General features: G+C 38.1%; 1 protein-coding gene across 19 annotated transcripts in view; it reads right to left on the reverse strand.

The window, feature by feature from the left end:
• The window catches only part of UNC79 (unc-79 homolog, NALCN channel complex subunit), a 294353-nt gene that overhangs the window by 45130 nt on the left and 226774 nt on the right, over positions 1–22449 (reverse strand). For 18 of the 19 annotated variants that reach the window (XR_009210277.1, XM_032180377.2, XM_032180374.2 and 15 more), the window contains 5 exons: positions 15758–15870; positions 15587–15672; positions 14265–14438; positions 10476–10544; positions 6755–6865 (listed from right to left, as the gene is read on the reverse strand). Coding sequence is in view for 18 of the 19 variants with exons in the window: in XM_032180377.2 (XP_032036268.1) it covers positions 6755–6865; positions 10476–10544; positions 14265–14438; positions 15587–15672; positions 15758–15870 (553 nt within the window). In the remaining variant the exon portion in view is untranslated. Of the gene's footprint in view, positions 1–6754; positions 6866–10475; positions 10545–14264; positions 14439–15586; positions 15673–15757; positions 15871–22449 lie in introns of those variants that run through there. The other variant, XM_032180382.2, reaches the window with a different exon arrangement.

Consider the following 22449-nt stretch of genomic DNA (forward strand, 5'->3'; position numbering starts at 1 on the left):
AAATGTGTGGGTCAGGAGGCATGGTATCAGGGTCTCCATCCTTGGTAGGCTCCGGATTCAGACTTTTGTCCCTCTAGCCTCATGGGACTTCCAAAACTGCAGCCTCTCAGTCACATCTAGATTGACAAACACTCCCAGGGTAAAAATGGCCATCAGTGCTGGGCTCACAGCTCTGAATTTCTGGGCTCTCCCTGATCTTAGCCTCATAACCCTTCTCTATATAGTTAGCATTTTGAGGAAGTTTTCAGAAAATGTTTTGTTCACTTTTTAACTGGGAAAACAGGTTCAAATTATCTTGTTTACCACCATCAGAAGAGAAAATCCAGGATTTTAATTGTCATTATACTAAACCTATAGGTTGTTCTGTGAGAATTACCTGTTTTTACTATTCTGGGTCTTCATCTATGAACATAAAATCTCTTTCCATTTATTTAACATTGTGTAATGCTCTTCAGTAAAATGTTCCGGTTATCTCCATAAAGTTGTTGCATATTCTTTTTTTTTTTTTTTTTTTAGACAATGTTCTCACTCTGTTGCCCAGGCTGAAAGCTCACTGCAGCCTCAAACCCCCAGACTCAAGTGAGTTTCCCACCTTAGCCCCGCAAGTAGCTAGGACTAGAGGTATGCACCACCATAACTGGATAATTTTTTGGGGGGGCGGGGGGAAAGACACAGTGTCTTGCTCTGTCACCCAGGCTGTAGTGCAGTGGTACAAATCACGGCTCACTGCAACTTCCACCTCCCGGGGCTAAGCAATTCTCCACCTCAGCCTCCCAAGAAGCTGGGACTACAGGTGCGTGCCACTATGCCCAGCTAAATTTTTGTATTTTAGTAGTGACAATGTTTCACTATGTTGCCCAGGCTGGTCTCAAACTTCTGAGCTCAGACAATCCACCCACCTTCACCTCCCAAAGTGCTAGGATCACATGCATGAGCCACTTTGCTCAGCCTAATTTTTTTTTTTTTTTTTTAATAGAGATGGAGTCTCGCCTTGTTGCCCAGGCTGGTCTCAGGCTCCTGGGCTCAAGCAATCTTCCCACCTTGGCCTTCCAAAGTGATGGGATTATAGGCATGAGCCACCACACCCAGCCATTGCACATTCTTATTAGATTTATTTTTTGTCACCACAATAGATGACATTTTAAAAGTACGTTTTATAATCATCTGTAGTTGAATATTAAAATTTGGTGATTTCTGGGTATTCATTTGTATCCAGCATCCTTGCTGAGCTCTCTTGTAGGTTCTAAAAAGCTTTCTATAGATTCCCTTTGGTTCATTTGTAATCATATCACCTATGAAAAATGAGAGTGGTATTTTTCCTTTCTAATCCTTATACCTTTGATTTCTTCTTCCTGTCTTACAGAACTTAATGGGACCTCCAGTACCATGATAAATAGAAACAGTGATGACAGGCTTTCTCATCTTATTTATGATTTTAAAGGGATGACTCTTAGCATTTCACCATTAAATATAATGCTGGCTAGATGTTTCTGGTAGACTCACTATATGAAGTTAAGAAAGTTCTCTTCTATTCCTAGTTTGATAAGAGTTTATGATAAATGACTACTGAATTATAAAAAATTATTTTCTTGCACCTGCTGAATAATGATAGTTTTTCTTCTTCAATCTGATAACATGGTGATATCAATAGATGTTCTAATATTTAAACATTTTTATATTTCAAGACATTTCCAACTGTGTCATGAGGCCCTATTTTTAATGACTGATTTGCTATTATTCATTCAGAAGTTTTGCATCTATGAAGGATATTGACCTATAATTTTCCTTTCACCTATTGTCCTTCTCTGGTCGATATCAAAATTCCACTGGCCTCATGAAATGTGTTGGGAAGTGTTCCCTTTTTTTCTATTCTATTAGTTTGTATAAAGAAGAGATCAATCAGTTCTTAAATGCTTAGTAGACGTTGTCCTCTAAAGCTGGAATAGTTTTTGAGGGTAGGTTTTTAACTACTGATTCCATTTTCCAGGCATCTAAGTCTAGTCAGTTATTTCTTTTTCTTTCTTTCTGGATGTTTTGTATTATATATTTCTAGAAAATTGTACCTACTGTCAAAGATTTCAAATTTACTGACATAAGATTGTTCATTTTAAAATCTCTAATGTCTGTAGTTATGCTGATATTCTTTATCAGTGTCTTTTATCAGTGGTTTTCTTGATCAGTCTTGCCAACGGTTTGTCTATTTTATTAGTCTAGTCAAAGAGCCACCTTTCTGTTGTATTGATCTTCCATTCTGTTTTCTTTCCTTCCTTCCTTCCTTCTCTCCCTCCTTCGTTCCTTCCTTTCTCCTTCCTTCCTTCCCTCTCTCCCTCCTTCATTCCTTCCTTTCTTCCTTTCCTTTTTCTCTCTCTCCTTCCTTCCTTCTTTCCTTTTTTCAAAGAAGAAGAAAGGGTCTTGCTCTGTCACCTAGCCTAGAGTGCAGTTGGTGCAATCATATCTTGTGGCAGCCTCAAACTCCTGGGTTTAAGCAATCCTCCCACCTCAGCCTCCAGAGTGACTAGGACTGCAGGTGCATGCCATCACACCAGCTAATTGTTTTATTTTCCTGTAGAGACAGGGTTTTGTTATGTTGCCCAGGCTGGTATATCTGTTTTTTATTTCATTAATTTCTGCTCTTATCTTTACTGTTTCTTTTAATTAATTAATTCCCTACTATCTGTTCCATGTTTTAAAATCTTCCACATTCTTAAATATGTTCTAAAATTGGTTGATTCACGATTCTTTATATGACTCTTGCATCCACTTTGCTCACTGTATTGTTCGAATCTACTATATGTTTTATCTGCTTGATCTATCCATAACTGAAAGAGAAAATCTCCTGTATAACTGTGAATTTATCAATTTATCTTTGTAAGCCTATTATATTTTGTTTTATATATTTGGAGGCTATAATATTAGCTCTATGTAATTTTTGAATTGTCACATTATCCTGGTGAATTGCTCCTCTTATCAATATATTGTGACTTTCTTTATAATAATGCTTTTCAACTTAAAGTCAGTTGACTGACTTCAGCTTTCTTTTCATTAGTATTAGTCTGGTATATCTTTTTTCAATCTTTTTCTTTTAAATTTTCTTGGTGTCTTTAGACATGTTATAAATGTAGCTTAATTTTTAAAAGTCAATCTGACAATCCCTAGTGAGTCTAGTAAACTTAAATTTATTGTGATTCTGTCATCCTACACGTGCTTATTACAGCTTGTTCTATGCTTCTCTTTTTGTTTTGATCGAATTTTTATTCTTGTTTATTCTATGTTTGGAACTTATAAATTCTATTTCTGGCCTTTGGAGTTTACATTTACAATGTCTACATGTATTCTTAAGAGTTTAAAATTATTCATTATCTCTGCCCTTCTTGTAGATAATATATAGAATGCTTTAACTCCAATCTCCAAACACACACACACACACACAAACACACACCACTTACAGAGTACTATTTTCTAGTATTTTATTGTCATTTTGTTTTTATGCCCATCTGATTAACATTATTATTACTTCTTTATATTATCAATGATCACTTACCACTGTAAGTGGTACCAATTTCTTTGAGCATCATTCCTTCACACATTTCACTCCTTCCTTCTTGGTTCACTTTCCTTCTTATATCTTTTAGTAGTTGTTTCAGTAAGAATCTATTAGAAACCTTCTTATTTTCCTGATAGAATATCTATTTATCCTTCACTCTTGAAGGACAGCTTAGCTGGTAGAGAATTCCAGGTAGATAGTTCTTTTTTCTTATCATTTTAAAGACTTTTTTTTTTTTCAATTATCTTCTGGCTTCTATTGTGCTGTTGAGAAGTGTATTGTCTGTCTTCAGAGTGTCTTTTCCCTTGATTGTTCTGAAAATATTTTCTTTGTCTTGGCTGTTTTGACAAGTTATACCTACTCAAGTACACTATGACATGAGCAGGTAAAACTTTATTTATAATACTTTTAGGGCTCATTGTGTTTCCTGAATCAGAAAATTAAATATTTTCACCAACTCTAGAATTGATAAAAAGCTTATTTTCCTTATCTGAAATATTTACTAGATATATATTAGAATTTCTCTTTATATTCATCTCCTTAACTCTCTCTTCTGAATTCTAGGTAATTTCTTCTGATCTATTTTCCATTTCACCAATTCTCTCTTTGGCTATGTCTAATTTGCTATTTAATCTATCCATTAAGTTTTTTATGTCAGTGATTGTTTTTCATTTCTAGAATTTCTACTTTGTTTAAATCTGGTTCATTTTCTTTTTTTTTTTGAAATGGCTAAATCTATTATATTTTTTATATGCTTACCATTTAAAGCATAGTCATTTATGTTTATATTTTTATTATATTTTATAATATTTATATATACATTCTTCATATGCATATCATTTAAAGTACAGTCACTTATATATTATCATTTTTAATGATATGTATATCATTTATAGTCTTTATCACATAGTTTTAATATTGAAAGCTCTTGTGGGAAATGATCTTGCTACTTGTTGACTTTCCTAATCTATCACAAGGTGGGTTATATCTTCATTTGTTTTGTAATTTTAGATTATGAGCTCATGTTCATTAGGATTTTAACTATAGGAATCCTGCTGGGCCTAGGTTGGAGACATATTCCTCCAGAGAGGGTTGAGGCTTGTTTTGATATTGCTTCTGCCAGATATTCCAAGGTTATTACTTGCTAAGCACTAATGTTATTTGACTCTTCAGCTTGGGAGTTCCAAGAGCATGCAGGTATTATAAATTCAAAGTCTAAACCTGATCCAAGATAGGCCCATGTTTACTAATTTTCAAGGAAGACTATAAATCTTTCTCCCAGTTCCCAAACTGAGACAGATACCATTCTTTGTCACCTCTATCTAAGAATGTATTCTTTCCAAACCACCCTTTTACCAAGTGAATAGCCTTTCAAGGGTTCTGACCTTTTGCTAGGGATAACTCAGATCTAACTCCTTGCCTGGATAATCCCAAGACTTAATCTCCTTTCCATGTATGGGCTTTAAAACTCTAGCCACTAAGTTACCAAGACAAGCAACACCCCCACCACAGGGCTACTTATATGCTTACCACTCTGATTCTCAATCCCGCTTCATTTTTGCCCCTTTCATTCTTATAAAATTAGCTCTACATTAAAAATTACCTTTATTACATTTCATCCAGTGTTCCTAGTATTTTAAGTGGGATGGTTTTCAGGGTATCTAGACTACCAGTTTGCTAGAAAGTGAGGTCTCCAAAGTTCTTACCTTTCTGTGCCTTTTCTTTTGATTATATAAGGGAGACAGCTCAATTAGCTACTGCTATTTTTAAACAATTTCTTATAGTTTCTCATTATCTGCGAGGAAGGTAGGAACACCATCAACTGAAGCTTTCTACAAATAATCATCATCTTCTGTTAGAATGAGAAAGGGTAGATGATAATGGGAAGTAAGAGGCCACTAAAGTTATGAGGGATTATGAGGAGATATCATGTATAATGAATATCTTGAATTGAAAACCAATAATATCTTGAATTCAAATGCTAAAAGGTCCCCTGTAATCAATATCTATAGTGTACAACACAGAAAGTATAAGCTCATTATGATTCTTCCCCCAAAAAAGGTATAATTTAAACAAACTAAACATAAACACAATGAAGAAATCAAATGGTTTCTAGAAATAGAAAATCTTTTTGGTGCTGTGTCTTATAGATCTACTTTTTTAAGTGAAAAAGAAGAAGAAGTTATCTTTCAAGAAGGTTCTAAAAGAAGAAAAAAATGCTGACCATCTTGGTAGTTAGAAAACATATTGCTCCAGGCAGGGTAATAAATAGTTTCTAATCAGAAAAACAAAGTAAAGATTACCATGGAACACTTAACATGACAGAATGGACCCAAGTTGGTAAGAAAGGGGACAAGAATGCTTTAAATAGAATGAAAGCCTTAGTATAAAATTAGATTTTTATGAGGAAAATAAAGGGCTTATAGAAATGGACAACATGAATAAGAGACATTCTGACTGTTCATGAGAGAACAACAGAAACAGAGACCCATTGAAAACAAGCTTGGAAAATTTGGAAATTGAAAGGGTAACATTTGCACATTGCTCTTAAGGACAGAAATGCTCCCAATTTGCCCTGCCTTCTGCTTTTCCATTAGGACAGCATCTACCAGCTCCAACAAGGCTGCTACTGCCACTGGGCCAACAGTACTTTTCCACTTTCTCAGTAGTGGGCCGGGGTGCTACAGATAATGCAACAGAGAAACCATTATTAAAGCAAGATGACAAAAGATGAGATTCCAATCTCAGAGGCCAAGAACCCAGACCTAGAGAGATAGACAAATGATGAGAATTAAGGAGTCCTTCAAAGGCTTTTACAAATGACAAGCTGATATTTTTCTACTTTGGGTATAAAAATGATATGTAGAGATGTCTTGTCCCACTAATCATGGGATGATGAACTTGTAAAGGACCTTAAGAGGTCATGTCAACCATTAGCTCTTTCTATTAAAAATACCACTTCTGTTCTAACCACATGACCCTCAGTTCTCCAAATCCGCATATGTGCATATTTTAGACATTGTGTGTGTGTGTTTGTGTGTGTGTGTTTAAAGTGTTTCCTTACCATGGTATTTATTAGACCTCAGTAGAATTACTCATTTTTAACTATATGGAAGCAACTGACCTAAAAGGGACTTGACACTGATTCAAAAGAATATATTTCTGCCAGTTTTCAGTTTCACAGGAACACACATATGGAAGCTTGCTTACCTTAGTGAAAGCTCGGTAACATAAGCCACACAGCTCTACCAGGTAGGCCAGCGTAAAGACGGCATTCTGAATTACAAAGCTGAGCAGTTTTGAAAACGGTTCCAACAAACTCTGCAATAAGATTGGGGCCAAGTAAAGTCAATTGCTGATTACTTCATTTTAAAAAAGTATTAAAATCCTATGATACTTTAACTAATGGAATCACTTTTTTTTTAATTGAAAAATCTGTTGCCAGGGGGCTTCTGTAGCAACCCCATTGGTCTAATAAAAACAGAACTGCACCTTCAGTCAAGGGCCCAAAGAGCAGGATCATTTTACTGCTCAAAAAGACATTCATTTTTCCATGTGGCATCATTTACAAACCTTCCTAACTACAACCCTGTCTTCATGTCCACCCTAAGCAATCAAGAGTGTGGGGTTTGCAATAGGATCTTCCACTTTAACAGAACATTTAAGTATTTATGAGTTCATCATATTCAGATCTGTAAGCCTGTCTTCTGGGTTAAGTAGCACAAACCACCCTTGCATGTAAGTACTAAAGTACTATAGCTTAGATAAAATTCATCACAACCCAGCCTCCTGCCAATGTTAATCAGGAAGGCATAGTCTGTTTCAGTTTCTCCCCCTGAATCCTACCCATAAAGGATCAGTTTTAGTTCCATATGCTTTCTTAAGTCATTTAGAAACATTTGTTGAGTACCTACTGAGTGTCAGACACAGTTAGATGGATGATTTCATATAGTTTATCTTATTCAAATTCCTCATAACTACCCTGGGAAACAGTGTGTTATAACATAGGTAATGACACAAGCACTAAATTCTGACACAAGGGTTTTCACACTCTAGCTCACTGTGACCTTGAATAAGTGATTTAATCTCTCTGGAACTTGGTTTTCTCCTCTGTAAAAGGGGGATAATAATGGCTTCCACCTCATTAGGGTGCAAGTTATGAGAATTAAAAGAGATAATATATGTAAAGCACTTGGCACTAGTAAGCTCTCCATCAGTGTTAGCTATGATCTTCATTATTAACCTTCTGAAGATTTAGTATCCATTCCTGTTCTGCAGCTTAGGCAGTTAAGTAGACAAGCAATTTGCCTAAGGCCATAAAGGTATCAGGTGGAATTCAAAGCCAAGTTCCAGGGCAATTTTCCAGAGGTAGAATTGCTCTGCAGAGAAGATAGGATTTTAACTGGACTCCAAAACACTTGCATGCCATGATTTCCAATACTTCTCAATCTCTATAGTGCTCACTGTCTGGTTTTCAAAACATGTTTAGGCTGGGCGCGGTGGCTCACGCCTGTAATCCCAGCACTTTGGGAGGCTGAGGCGGGTGGATCATGAGGTCAGGAGTTTGAGACCAGCCTGGCCAAGATGGTGAAACTCCGTCTCTACTAAAAATACAAAAATTAGCCAGGCATGGTGGCACATGCCTGTAGTCCCAGCTACTTGGGAGGTTGAGGCAGGAGAATCGCTTGAACCCGGGAGGTGGAGGTTGAGGTGAGCCAAGATCGTGCCATTGCACTCCAGCCTGGGTGACAAGAGCGAAACTCCGTCTAAAAAATAAATAAATAAATAATAATAATACATGTTCAATGTCAAATTCAAGATATGTAGGAAAGGACACATGAGGAAGTAAAAGTCATCCATAGTCCCACCACCTCATGATTACATTTTGATACATGGTGGAAATATTACACATGTACAATCCTAGGTTTTGTTTATTATTAACTTAATATAACATCAGAAATTCCCAGTGCGATTTAATTCTTCATAATCATCCATTTTAATGGCCACAAAGTCACATTTTACTATAAATGACCCCAATAAATATATTTTACATGAAATTAGCATTTGCATTTTCTTCCCAGAATAGATTCCCAGAAAAAAATGACTACATCAGAGGATATAAGTATATTTGAGGTTCTTTTTTCTTATTGACATGAAAATGAATGCACTCTATGTTAGTTGCCCCTAAAGACAGGAATTCTGTTTTTTACTTATTTGTATTCCCCACAGAAATCCATGTGGTGCTTTCCACATAGAAAATCTTAAAGAAACTCACAGACATAGTACTGATGATTCATTATTCTTTGCTCCATGTAAATGCTATTGCCTTGAGGTTGGGCGCAGTGGCACATGCCTGTAATCCCAGCACTTTGGGAGGCCGAGGTGGGTGGATCACTTGAGGTCAGGAGTTCAAGACTAGCCTGGCCAACATGGTGAAACCACATCTCTACTAAAAATACAAAAATTAGCCAGGCGTATGGCGCATGCCTGTAGTCCCAGCTACTTGGGAGGCTGAGGCAGGGAGAATTGCTTGAACCTGGGAGCTGGAGGCTGCAGTGAGCCAAGTTAGCATCATTGCACTCCAGCCTGGGTGACAGAGTGAGACTCTGTCTCAAAAAAAATTAAAAAAAATAAAATGAACATATATATATATATATACATATATATATGCTCTTGTCTTGAAACATTGTCAATAGATGAATGGAATAGGAATGTCTCATGTTGCACATAATGTATCCTTATTGGTCAAAAAGAGAAGCCTGAATTCAAGCCTATATGGAAACTTGCTCTTATATCTAGAAGAGCAGCATAGTGACGGGGCGATATGGACCCAAAAGACCTATGCTCAAGTCTCAAATCTTCTACTAACCAGCTATGTGATCCTGGCCAAGACACTTCATCTCTCTGAGCCTGTTTCCTCGTCTGTAAATGAGTGGATTGAAGCCAATGATCTCTTTGTAACCTTCTAGCATAAACCATGAGTCTACGAAAGCACAGTCAAGTTAAATAGTTGCAGAATATGTACATTGTTGGTATATTAAATAGTAATTACAAGCTATAGCAATGCAAACTATTGTACCACTGCATCGAATGCAGTGCAGAAATACAGCTTGGAATACAAAAGTGAATGAGATACGGTGCAGAACTTCTTGAAGCTTGTGGTCTCACTGGGACCACTTCAGGGCAATGTAAGTGCTACTATAGAGAGCTCTATCAAATACTGTGGAAGCTGATACTGGAGAAAGTTGCTACAGATAATATGAACATGTTTTTTCATTAAATGGGACCTTGAAGAATGAGAAGGAGTTCACCACACCAAAGAGGGCATAAAGCATTTCAGGCAAAGGAAATGGCCTAAGCAAAGGCAAGGAAGTATGAAATTAAATAAGATTATATATCTGAAGCATTAAGCACAATGTCTGCCATATGATAACAAACAGTGGTTGTTGTTGCAATGATGATGATGATAACGCTGATTCTGAAAGTGCATAGGAGGAATGGATGAATGAGACATGGAGCCAAAGATTAAACTGGAGAAGGTGGGCTGAAGAGTTATGAAGTAACATTTTAGATACCACATTAAGGAATCTGGACATCATTCTGAGAGAAATGAGCAGTTATCAGAGATTTTAAAGCAAGGAACAAACACAATAAGATCCTGTTTAGAAGGATCGCCTAGTTAGTAGTATGGGGGATGGATTGGGGGGCATGGCCCAGGGCTAGCAGGACCAGTTATAAACCATGACATCGTGATGTATTAGATAGAGCTCTTTATACAAGGCACTGACCTAGCATGAAGAGAGACAAGAAGGCTGAAAGGGAAGCATTCAGTATGCAATAACTATGTCTTCAGTATTGCTACAAGCCTGTCTCATTAGGTTAAAAAATAACTGACTAACCAATTTGTTATGTTTTTCTGAAACATACATACCCTTGTAGCATTGGTAGAAGGGATCTTCAAGAGGCAAATCATAATTCTCAAACTGGAATCTAAAGAACACTGTGAATAAATATGAAAAAAGTAAAAATCAGTTTCCACCTTAATATAACTTTTGCTTCAAATATGTCCTGAAAGCATTTATTTTAGTAAAAGGAAAAATCTGAAATATGACTGCCTCTCTACAGATTCCCATGCCATAATATCCTTGTTGAAAAAAATCATTCTCAGGTTAAAACAATTTTAATTAAACAATTATACAATGGTAAACAATTAAATAATTAAACACAGCTCCTAAAGTATTTTTCAAAGATATAGCCCTAAAAATTAATGAGATAAAGACAGTTGAATAGAGACATGGGTGGATGGATGGGTAGATGGATGGATGGATGGATGGATGAATGGATGGACGGACAATGAACAGAAATTTGTTGGGTAGATATTAAATGTATCTAACTCTAAACAGATACACCAATTTGTGAAAGGCCTTTTTAGGGAAAAAAAAAAAAACTACTTAGATCTATTTAAAAAAACATGAATCTACATAAGAACCAGTTTCATCTGCCCTTTCTCTGCTATGAAGCAACACGACAAAAACCTGAGAAAATGCAGTAAAATTTCTACAAGACAAAATCATGCCTTACCCATCCATTCGAGTTCTATATTGACAAGATTCCACATCAAAATGTACTTTTTAAATTGAGTTTACTAGGATTGGGGGTAAATGTTACAGCAAGAATAAACAATGATATGGTAAATAGATCACAATAGCAGGCTATAGTTAAATTTCTGCAGCTGTGTACATACATTAACTTCCTCAAGATAGTACAAAATAAGCCAGGAGTTTTCCAAGTGGAATCCCGGAACCAGCAGCTAGAAATGTGCCAGAATGCAAATCCTCAAGCCCCACCCCTACTGAATCAGAAACTCCCAAATCAGGCCCAGTAAATTGTGTTTTAGCAAGTCCTTCACGGACAGTGATGCACACTGACATTTGAGATCTGCTTCTATAAACTGATGAAAACTAACTATAGAAGGTTTCAGTGGCTTATTATTTTCCCCAAAGATTAAAAACAAAGGCAGAAGATGATCAGGGGCAGTGCCCAGATCTGCCCTAGCCAGGGAAATTCTTACACAGATTCTGAAAGTATTTCACAAGTGCCTTCTAAGGGAACCACTGGTTCTATTTAATCTGCTTGACACTCATCGGAGTTGATGTGACATTTACATTACTTTAAACCAGAGGCTAAAAACTGGCTGCTCATCAGGCCCCCATAGTGATTTAAAAACCAGAAAATGTCCTCTTGGGAAAAAAAAGGAAGACAGACAACCTGAGGCCTGCGCTCCCACAGAACAACAATTGGCAGGCGTGAGTAGCCACTGACCTCATAGAAGGACTGGCACATTCCAGTTCCTAAGGGTCTCAATTCTCCTTATTATCTTTTCTCCTTTATTAACCCTGTAGGCAGGGTCCCTATGGGCACGCTGATTGTCACAAATTAGGCATGCCACTTGTTTACAGCTGGCAACACTTGCCACTCTTCTGTGCCCAAGTTAAATCTTCTGACAGTCACATCGGCACACAGGCATTTAACGCGCGTTGGCTCACGCCTGTAATCCCAGCACTTTGGGAGGCCGAGGCAGGCGGATCACAAGGTCAGGAGATCGAGACCATCCTGGCTAACACGGTGAAACCCCGTCTCTACTAAAAATACAAAAAAATTCCCCAGCTACTCGGGAAGCTGAGGCAGGAGAATGGCGTGAACCCAGGAGGCAGAGCTTGCAGTGAGCCGAGATTGTGCCACTGCACTCCAGCCTGGGTGACAGAGCGAGACTCCGTCTCAAAAAAAAAAAAAAAAAAAAAAATTTGCCATACCTCATCCCATCCCTTCTCTTAGCGTGTGCGGCTCCTTAGTAGTGGAGCCCTGATTGGTTCTCGGGTCCTAGGAGGCTCCATGTGCTTAAAATTTGTGCACTCAATTTCCTGTGTGTTGATGTACAGTAGCTATACACATACACAGTTTCAAAGTACTAACCCTTCTTGCTTGGATTTATTCAGCTACTCCACATCTGTGGGCAAACAAGGATCACAGAATATAAGAGGTGGTAAAGATCCCTCCTCTATACTCCTGCTTCTCACAGTAACTCCAAGCTCAAAGCAGCACACGCTGAGCTAAGGGTCCCTGCATTATCTCTTGCAGACCTATCAGTAGTATCTGCCCATTTGGAAAAATGTATTAGCATAGGTTGTTGATCTTTATCAAGTATCTTATGTTACATAATACTCATTTCAGAAGTGGAGCTACTAATAGGTAACCTGATCCTTTTGTTTTTCTGTCTATGGGAAATGCACTTTATTTTTATTTTATTTTATATTTTTGAAACAAGATCTCACTCTGTTGCCCAGGCTGGAGTGCAGTGGCACAAATATGGCTCATTACAACCTTGACTTCCTGGGCTCAAGCAATCTTCCCACCTCAGCCTCCCAAGTAGCTGGGACAACAGGTACATGCCATCATGCCTGGCTAATTTTTAAAATACTTTCTATTTGTTTATTTATTTTTGAGACAGAGTCTCTCTCCGTTGTCCAGGCTAGAGTGCAGTGGTGCAATCATGGCTCACTGCAGCCTCAACCTCCTGGGCTCAATGAGCCCACCTCAGCCTCCCAAGTAGCTGGGACTACAGGTGCACGCCACCTTGCCCAGCTAATTTTTTTTAAGAGACAGAGTCTCATTATATTGCCTAGGCCTATTTTTTTTTAATCTTTCATAGAGACAAGGTCTCCCCATGCTCCCCAGACTGGTCTTAAACTCCTGGGTTCAAGCGATCCTCCTACCTCTGCCTCTCAAAGTGTTGGGATTACAGACATGAGCCGCTATGCCCTGCCTGATTCATTTTGTTGCCAGTTAAATGCTTCTGTAATCTGCATAGAGAAAGCACAAAAAACCTCATGGAGCAGGTCAGGTTCAAAGCCAGCAACGCCACTGCCAGCCACCACCCTGCCCCCTACTCTAGAGAGATGAATGCCTTCAACACACCCCTGCTGTAGAAGGGCAAGAAGAGTCTGTTAGTGAAATGAGCACTAGACTGTGAGTCAGAAAACCTTAGTTCGAATCCTCGCATTGCCACCACTGTGTTGTTTCCAGAAGCTACACCACCTCTGAATTTGCAGAATTCATTTAGAAAAGAGAGGCATTGGAAAGGATGATCTTTATAGGTTTCTTCCAACTTTAACAGTATTGGCTTCTTATTTGCATTTACTGAGCTCATGCTGTCAATGATCCTTGGGCCACCAGATTTCCAGGTAGGTAATTATGTGTGTATTCTTGGGAGATGGTACGGTGTAGGGGGTAACAGTCAAGCAGAAATATCATCATTCACAAACATAGCAATCACTTCCCTTTAGATAATTCTCTAAAATGGAAACTTTATATGTATATGCTTTTGGACAAAACTATTTACTTACTTATTTAATACCTATGGGAGAAAAATTGCCAGATAAACACAATCTACTCATGTCTTCCTGGCTGTTTTTTTTTTTTTTTTCAAATCAACTGGAAACATGCATATTCATAATCAGTGAGCAAAATGCTCACTCCACATTCCTGTCATTCTCTAAGAGAAGACAGAACAACCTAAATAAGCGTCCTCACTCTGTGGCTGACGGAGTTTCCTCATTGTCCTTTGCAATACATTAAATCACCCAAGACTTTGCTGCTTGTACATAAACGGTCTGAAAATGGTAAGAAATTAATTGAAAATGAAATCTTCGGCTCAGCTTACCTTCAGAGGTAAAACACAAGGCAGCTTGGCAAAAAATGTCTGAAACTGGTTGCTGATTGTGGTCCAGAGGCTACTAGGAGAATCCATAGGCAAAGCTTCCATGAAGGTTGCAATGTTTTCCAAACAGCGAATCATAGCACCCCCTGCTGGTAAATTCTTTTTGTTATTTAGACCCTAAAAACACAAAAGCATAGGCAATCAACTGCTGAAACAGCACGGGAATGCATAGTGCTATTTGGTGAAGGTCAGTTTAAAAGTCACATCTTCAGGCTATAAACATGTTCAATGCCTACTACAAAGGCCAATCGCTGTGACAGACTGGAGGGATACTGAGAAAAATCGTTCAGACAAACTTAAGGGGGGAAAATTGGTGAGAGGTGAAATGTGAGCAAGAAATAGGAAACAGCTTCCAAGGGTCTACAGTTGGTGTGGTTCGGTGCTAAGAAAACAATGAATGATGCTCACTGGAAATAATCCCCGCACAAAGACTGAGCGAAGAATTACAGGAGCTGCAGCCTTTTTTCTAGCAGTGAGCATCTCCTGCAAGCAAACTCCGAGAGCTGACCTGCAGTGGTGCTGAGACTTGAACCTAAGTCTCTTGATCCGACGCCCATAGCTCCACCCACCACTCTGCCTTTGGAAAACTGGGTTGTTCTGTGGAAGCAAGGTCACGACTTAGCTGAGGGTATGGAGAAGTTTTCAATGAAGAGTAAATCCACACAAAGCAGCAATGTCCAACTGACACTTTTCTATGCAATTCTATTTCTTAATTAACTTTTTAAAACTTAAATTATGTTAATTTTTAAAATTTAAATTATTTAAATTTTAGTATTTTCTATTATTTTTCTTTTGAGTTGGGGGTCTCGCTCTGTTGCCCAACTTGGAGTGTAGTGTAGCCATCACAGCTCACTGCAGCCCCCAACTCCTGAGTTCAAGTGATCCTTCCCCCTCAGTCTCCTGAGTAGCTGGGACTGCAGGCATGTGCCACCACGCCAGCTAATTTTTTTTATTTTTATTTTGTAGAGATGGGGGTCTTGCTATGTTTCACAGGCTGGTCTTGAACTCCTGGCCTCGAGCAATCCTCCTGCCTCAGCCTCCCAAAGTGCTGGGATTATAGGCATGAGCCACTGCACTCAGCCCTTAGCTTTAAATTTAATATATATTTTTTAATTTAAAAATTTTAGATTTCATCTTTAAATTAAATAACATTGAAATCCTTCCTCAGCAGTACCCTATGGTGTGACTCAAAGAAACACAGCCCACAGTTGTGCTGGGGCTTAGAGTTTCGGCTGGGGCTTAGGGTGTCACTAAAGGAAACCCACCTCTAGGAGCTGACTGAGAGCTGCGATGGAGCTCAGCTCATTGAAGTCCATCAGAGACGAGGCTAAGGTCCGTAAAAAAGTCCCATCTGGAAAGTCAACAATCAGATTTAGTGTTTGGGTGTCTGGGATGAGGCAAATTTATGGTGCCTGGATCCTCAGTGGATGAATTACCTTTGATGGTGCTTTGGAACAGCTGCGGGAAGATGCCGTTGGGGGCCAACTGATGGAAGATGCAGCGCAGGAACTGTTTGGCCACCCCCGCCGCATTGCCGGGAACCATCATGCTGGAGTTGAACAGGGGAGAAAAGACACAAAGTCATGGGCCAGTGAGCATGTGTTCAGATATTTACTTAGAGTTCAGACATTTGTACACCATGCCTCTTATGGGATAGCTCACTGTCATTTCATCAGTGAAACGAAATATTCTATTCAAACCTAATCCCTGTTAACAAGAAGTTTTTAGAAATAGAGAACCATGAAATGCCAGTGTAGTCTCAGATGTATTCCAGGCCCCACAATGGACTCAGGAAGGTTATGAGATCCTGAGAGAAGAGGCCACATACAAAGGTCACATGCTCACAGAGTGACAGTCAAGACTAGAGCCCTGGATGAGGATTACCAGGAAAATCCTCCCAGGAAACTGTCACTGGCTAAGAGAGAGTTGCTCTGAGGAAAAAAAAATTCATTATGTATATATATATGTGTGTGTGCATATATATATATGCAGTGAGGGAGATGTTCATTCTCATTAGGAGATCTAGGAAGTTTTCTTTGGGCATCTGAGCTGACACTTGTACTTTGACAGGTGCAGTTTGCCCTTCACCCTTCATTGCACCTCTGCACATCAAAAGTAAGGCCAAATTTATGAGGCCCTGTCCCTTAGACCAAGGTACCAGAAAGGATGCTTCTTGAAGTAGTTAGGGGGTAAGTTACCAGAAGGAAGAAAGATAAAATCAAAGAATGTAAATAGATAAAGAGTAAGAAGTACTGCTTACCTAACTGTGCCAATTATTACCTCATTATGCCACATCTACCCTGAAATGGTGGTTCAAAGTTTTAGGTCAAAAATATTCTTCAGGAAAAAATAACACCGAACTTACAATAACTTCAGAAAATAGAGAAGGAGAGAACCCTTCCCAATTTGTTTGATGCAGCCAGCATAGCCCTAAAACTAAAATTAATAAAGCCATTATCAAAATAAATTTTAAAAAGACAGAAACAGAAAAGAAATGGGAAGAGGACAGACAGACCCATAGTCATCATGGCCACTGAATCCAGCTATAGATTAAAAGACCAAGTAGGGTCATGACCAAGTAGAGTTTATTCCAAGAGTATAACAATAGTTTAATACTCAAAAATCAGCCAGTATAATTCAATATATTAAGAAATAAAGGACAAAAAACTTTGATCTCAATATATGCAGAAAATACATCTCACAAAAGTCGACACACATCATGACAAAAACTCAGACTGGGCCAGGCACGGTGGCTATCGCCTGTAAGCCCAGCACTATGGGAGGCCAAGGCAGGAAGACTGCATGAGCCTAAGAGTTGGAGACCAGCCTGGGAACCAGGGCAAACCCCCCCCATTTCTACTAAAAATACAAAAAACTAGCTAGGCGTGGTGGCACACGCCTGTAGTCCCAGCTACTCAGGAGGCTGAGGTGGGAGGATCACTTGAGCCAGGGAGGTTGAGACTGCCAAGATGGTGCCACTGCACTCCAGCCTGGGTGATAGAGCAAGACCCTGCCTCGACAACAGCAACAGCAACAACAACAAAAACCCTCAAAATGGAAATACCTCAATTTGCTAAAGGGCATCTATAAAAAACCTATAGCTACTGTGATTAATAGTAAATATTGAATACTTTCCCTGTAAGAGAGGAAACAAGACAAGGGTGCCCACTCTCCCATCTCTATAATCGCACCGGCAGTCCTAGCCATTGCAATAAGGCAATAAAAAGAAACAAAAGGCATTAAAATAAGAAAGGAAGTAGTAAAACTCTTGCTATTTACAGATGATTTTTCCATACAAAATCAAATCCTAAGAAATCTGCAAAGCAACTACTAGAACTAATACGTGAATTTAGCTAGAATACATGCTAATATGCAAAAATCAATTGTTATTTCAATATCAGCAGCAAAAAGTTGAAAATTTTTAAGATTCCACTTACATTAGTATAAAAAACATAAAATTCTTGAGAATAAATTTAACAAAAATGGCAAGACCTCTACACTGAAAAGTAAAAAACATTGCTGAGAGAAATTAAAGAAGATCTCATGAAACTGAGATATATACCATGTTCATGAATTGGAAGATTCAATATTTTCATGCTGTCAGTTATCCCCAAATTGATTTGTTCTTTCAATACAACCCTAGCAGGCTTTTTTGATAAAAATGACAAGTTATTCCAAAATTTTTATGAAAATGTAAAGAATCTAGAGATCCAAACCAATCTTGAAAAAGATAACTAAATTTGGAGGACTCATGCCACCTGATTTTAAGACTTACTACTTACTATGAAGGTACTATGATCAAGATGGTGTAGTGCAAGCTTAAGAATTAATATATAGATCAACGGAACAGAATAGAGAGCCCAGAAATAGACCCACTCGTATATGGTTTCTAAGCTTAACAGGCACCACAGTGATCCAATAAGAAAAGAGAATATATTTTTTAACTGTGCTGAAAAACTGAATATCCATGTGGATAAAAATGAACTCCTACCACTGCCTCATACCACACATAAAAATTAATTTGAGATGGGTTTTATAAATGCCAAATATACATATGAAAACCATAAAGCTTTTATAAGAAAACATTAGAGAATATCTGCATGACTTGGAAGTAGACAAAGGTTTCTTAGACAAATAACAAGAAGCAATAATTGTAATGTTTTGTTTTAATGCATTAGAATTCATCTAAATTAAAAATTTCTCAGCAAAAGATACCACTAAGAAAAGAAATAGGCATGCCCCAGACTGGGTGAAAATATTCTCAAAACCTACTTAACAAAGGACTAGTATTCAGTATAAAGTCTTACAACTCAGCAATAAAAAGACAACAACCCAATTAAAATATTCAAAAGATTTGACCAGACACTTCTCAAAAGAATATATGCAATGGGTCAATGAGCACTTGAAAAAATGTCATAGAGAAATGCAAGTTAAAACTATAATGAAATACCCACTACACATCCACCAGAATGACCAAAATTAAAAAGACCAAAAATGCCAAAGTTGGGCAAGAATATGAAACAACCAGAATACATTGATGATGGTAATATAAAGTGGCATAACCACTTTAAGAGAAGTTCCAGTAGTTTCTGATAAAATTAAACATATACCTATCCTGTAACCCAACAATATCATCCCTAGGTATTTTACCCAAGAGAAATAAAAACACTTGTTTTAAAAAGGGCTTTTATAAGAATGTTCACAATAGCTCTATTTTTTTTATAGCCCCAAACTGAAAACACCTAGAAGTCCTTCAATAAGAAAACTAAAAAGCAAATTATGGGATACAATTCAGCCTTGAAAAAGAAACAAACTCCTGATAAAAAAGCAGCAACATGGATAAATCTCAAAAACATCATGCTGAGTAACAGAAGTTGGACACAAAAGAGCACATACAGTAGGATTCCATTGACATGAAGTCTAGAATGGGCAAAATCAACCCATGTGGAAAAATATCACAACAGTGTTTGCCTCTGTTGGGGGTAGAGATTAGCTGGAAACGTGCATGAGAGAACGTTGTGGGAATAATGGTAATGTTCTCTATCTTTACAGGGGTTTGGGTTACACAGTCATATGCATTTGACAAAACTCAAGGAATAAACACTTAAGATTTGTGTACTTCCTTTTATGTAAATTTTACAAAAGAAACAACCATAGTCAGTGTACAATATGGTGAGTATAGTTAACAACAATGTATCGTATACTTGAAATTTGCTGAGAGAGTAGATTTCAAATGTTTTCACCAAAAAATACAAAGATAACTACGTGAGGTGATGGATATGTTCATTAGCTTGATTGTGGTAATCATTTCACAATGTACACATCTATCAAAAGATCACATTTATATCTTAAATATATATAATTTTTATTTCTCAATTATACCTCAATAAAGCTGGAGGAAAAAAGAAACAACTGTATACAAAAATTGAACTTGAGTTAATGCTAACTTTGCTGAAGTATGTAGGGGAAAATATATTCTAATATCTGTAACTTACTCTGAAATACATCCAAAAAAATGAATTGATGGATAGATAGATGGTTGGATGCATTATAAAGAAAATAAAATATTTGTTTTAAAATCTAGGTGATAGGTATATGAGAGTTCACTGTATAATTCTTTCAACTTTGCAGTACGTTTAAAATCTTTCATAAAAAGTTAAGAAAATAAGTTTTTTAAAAAGCCATTCATCGAATAGAGCATAAGAAAGAAAAGCAAACATCCCTAAAATAAGTTATAGAAATGCAATGTCAACAATAATATCATCTTATGTTTGTAGGACCTGCTACAGTTATGCTATCATATACACTCTATCATTTGGGTCCACAGAAAATACCCCTGAGGCACAAGAAGACATATATTAGTATCTCTCTTTTACAGATGAAGAAGCTAAGGCAGAGAGATCAGTGTGGCCAAAGTCACACACAGCATCCGTTCCTGCCCTCTTCTGGTTCTTTCTCCCCACTGCAGTCAAAGTAGCCTTTCTACATGCTATACACATGCACGCACACACACACCTTGCTGCTTACAAATCCTTCACTGTCTTCCCACTGCTGCTAGAAGGAAGTCCAAAATATTTAATGTGGTTTATAAGTCATGCACAATCTGGCAAGTCAAACTCAGCAAGTGCTTGCATCTCTGTGCTGTGGTTATACTGGCTTTTTCATAGTTCCTCCTACACACTGTTTTTACCATGCTCTTTCCATAACTATGTGCATAATTAAACTCATTTTTTCAGATCTTAGTTTAAACATCACTTCTTAAGGGAAGCCCTTCCCTCATTCTCCCCTCCTCTACCACTACCAAGACCAGACTGGGACCACCTGTTACACCCACTCACACCATCAGCTCTCATCCAGGCTTGCTCATCTCAGCAAATGCCACACCCGCCCACCCAGTTGTTTAGACCAAAACCTGGGAGTCATTCTTGCCTCATCTCTTTCTCTCACACCCAACATCCAATCTATCAGCAAATTCTGTTGGCTCTACTTCAAAATATTTCCTAAATATATCCTTAATGTGGCTGCCTCTCACCACTTTAGACCAAACCACTAACCTCTCACCTGCACCACTAACATGGTCTCCGAACTGGTTCCCTGCTTCCATTTTTACCCCTTCCCCATAACCTATTTTCAACAGAGAAGCCAGAGGGATCCCTACAATTTCTTTTCCCTTAAAAAGATTTATTTTATTGTGCAAGAACACTTAACATGAGAACTATCCTCTTAACAAATGTTTGTGTACAATACATTACTGTTGACTGTAGATGCAATGCTGTACAGCGATCTTCAGAGCTCATTCATCCGACTTGACTAAAATTTCATGCCCCTTGATCAGTAACTAGGCAGTGATCCTTCAAAGCAGGTGATATGGTTTGCCTGTGTCCCCACCCAAATCTCATTTTGAATTGTAGCTCCCATAATTCCCACATGTTGTGGGAGGGGCACAGTTGGAGATAACTGAATCATAAGAGTGGTTTTCCTCTTACTGTCCTTGTGGTAGTGAATAAGTCTCATGAGATCTGATGGTTTTATAAAAGGGAGTTCCCCTGCACAAGCTCTCTCTGTGCTGGCTGCCATGTAAGACGTCCCTTTGCTCTTCCTTCGTCTTCCACCATGATTGTGAGGCCTCCCCAGCCATGTGGAACTGTGAGTCAATTAAACCACTTTCTTTTATAAATTATCCAGTCTCAGGTATGTCATTATCAGCAGTGTGAAAGTGGACTAATACAGCAGCTTAAAGCACATTGCGCCTCACTCCAATGGCTCCCTGCGGCATCCTTAAAATGACCTGCAGGGTTCTACTTGGCCTGGCTCGCACTGCCTCTTCCCTCTCATCTCCTCCCACTCTTTTTCATACTCAACCTGCTCCAGCCACATTAGTCTGTTTTCTAAATATATGAGGCATTTTCCTGACTTAGAGACTTCGAATTTGCTGCTCCCTCTGCCTGGAATGTTATTTCTATAAATTACTGCATGGATCACTCTCTCACTTTATTCAGGTTTTGTTCAAATACTACCTCCTCAAAAAGGCTGTCCTTGACCATTATATCTAAACTACCAGCTCCAGGCACTCTCTATCTCCCAGACTTGCTTGATTCATTTTCGTAGCATTTAGCACTAAATGATATTAAATTACATAGTCAGTTTTCCTGTTAGTTAATTTGCTTATTTTCTCCCTCCTCAAGTAGAATGTAAGTTCCCTGAGAGCCAGGATTTGATGTTTTGTTATAGTTACTATAACCTCAATAACTAGTAGTCACTCCATAAATACTTGTTGAATGAATTACTGTTATATAAGTCTCTCTGTACTTTTTCTTCATAGCACTTAGGACAGTTTACAGTTATAAATTTGTGCAAATATTTTATTCATATTGGCTTCACGGATAGACTATAAGACCCATGAGGGCAGCAATCACGTCAGTTTTGCCCCCAGTGAAGGCCTAAGTGTTCAGCACAGGGTGGGATTAAAAGTATTTGTTGGCTATAATGAGTGAGTGAATGAATGAATGAATGAATGAATGAATGAAGGCATAAACAGAAAATGAATAACTAGCACTCTCTAGAGCTGCAACTGGAGCCTAACAATATTCCTTCCGTGGTACACAAGCTGGTATTTTTTTTTATTTTT

This window comes from Hylobates moloch, unplaced genomic scaffold, assembly GCF_009828535.3.
Source record: "Hylobates moloch isolate HMO894 unplaced genomic scaffold, HMol_V3 SCAFFOLD_16, whole genome shotgun sequence".
Taxonomy (NCBI): domain Eukaryota; kingdom Metazoa; phylum Chordata; class Mammalia; order Primates; family Hylobatidae; genus Hylobates; species Hylobates moloch.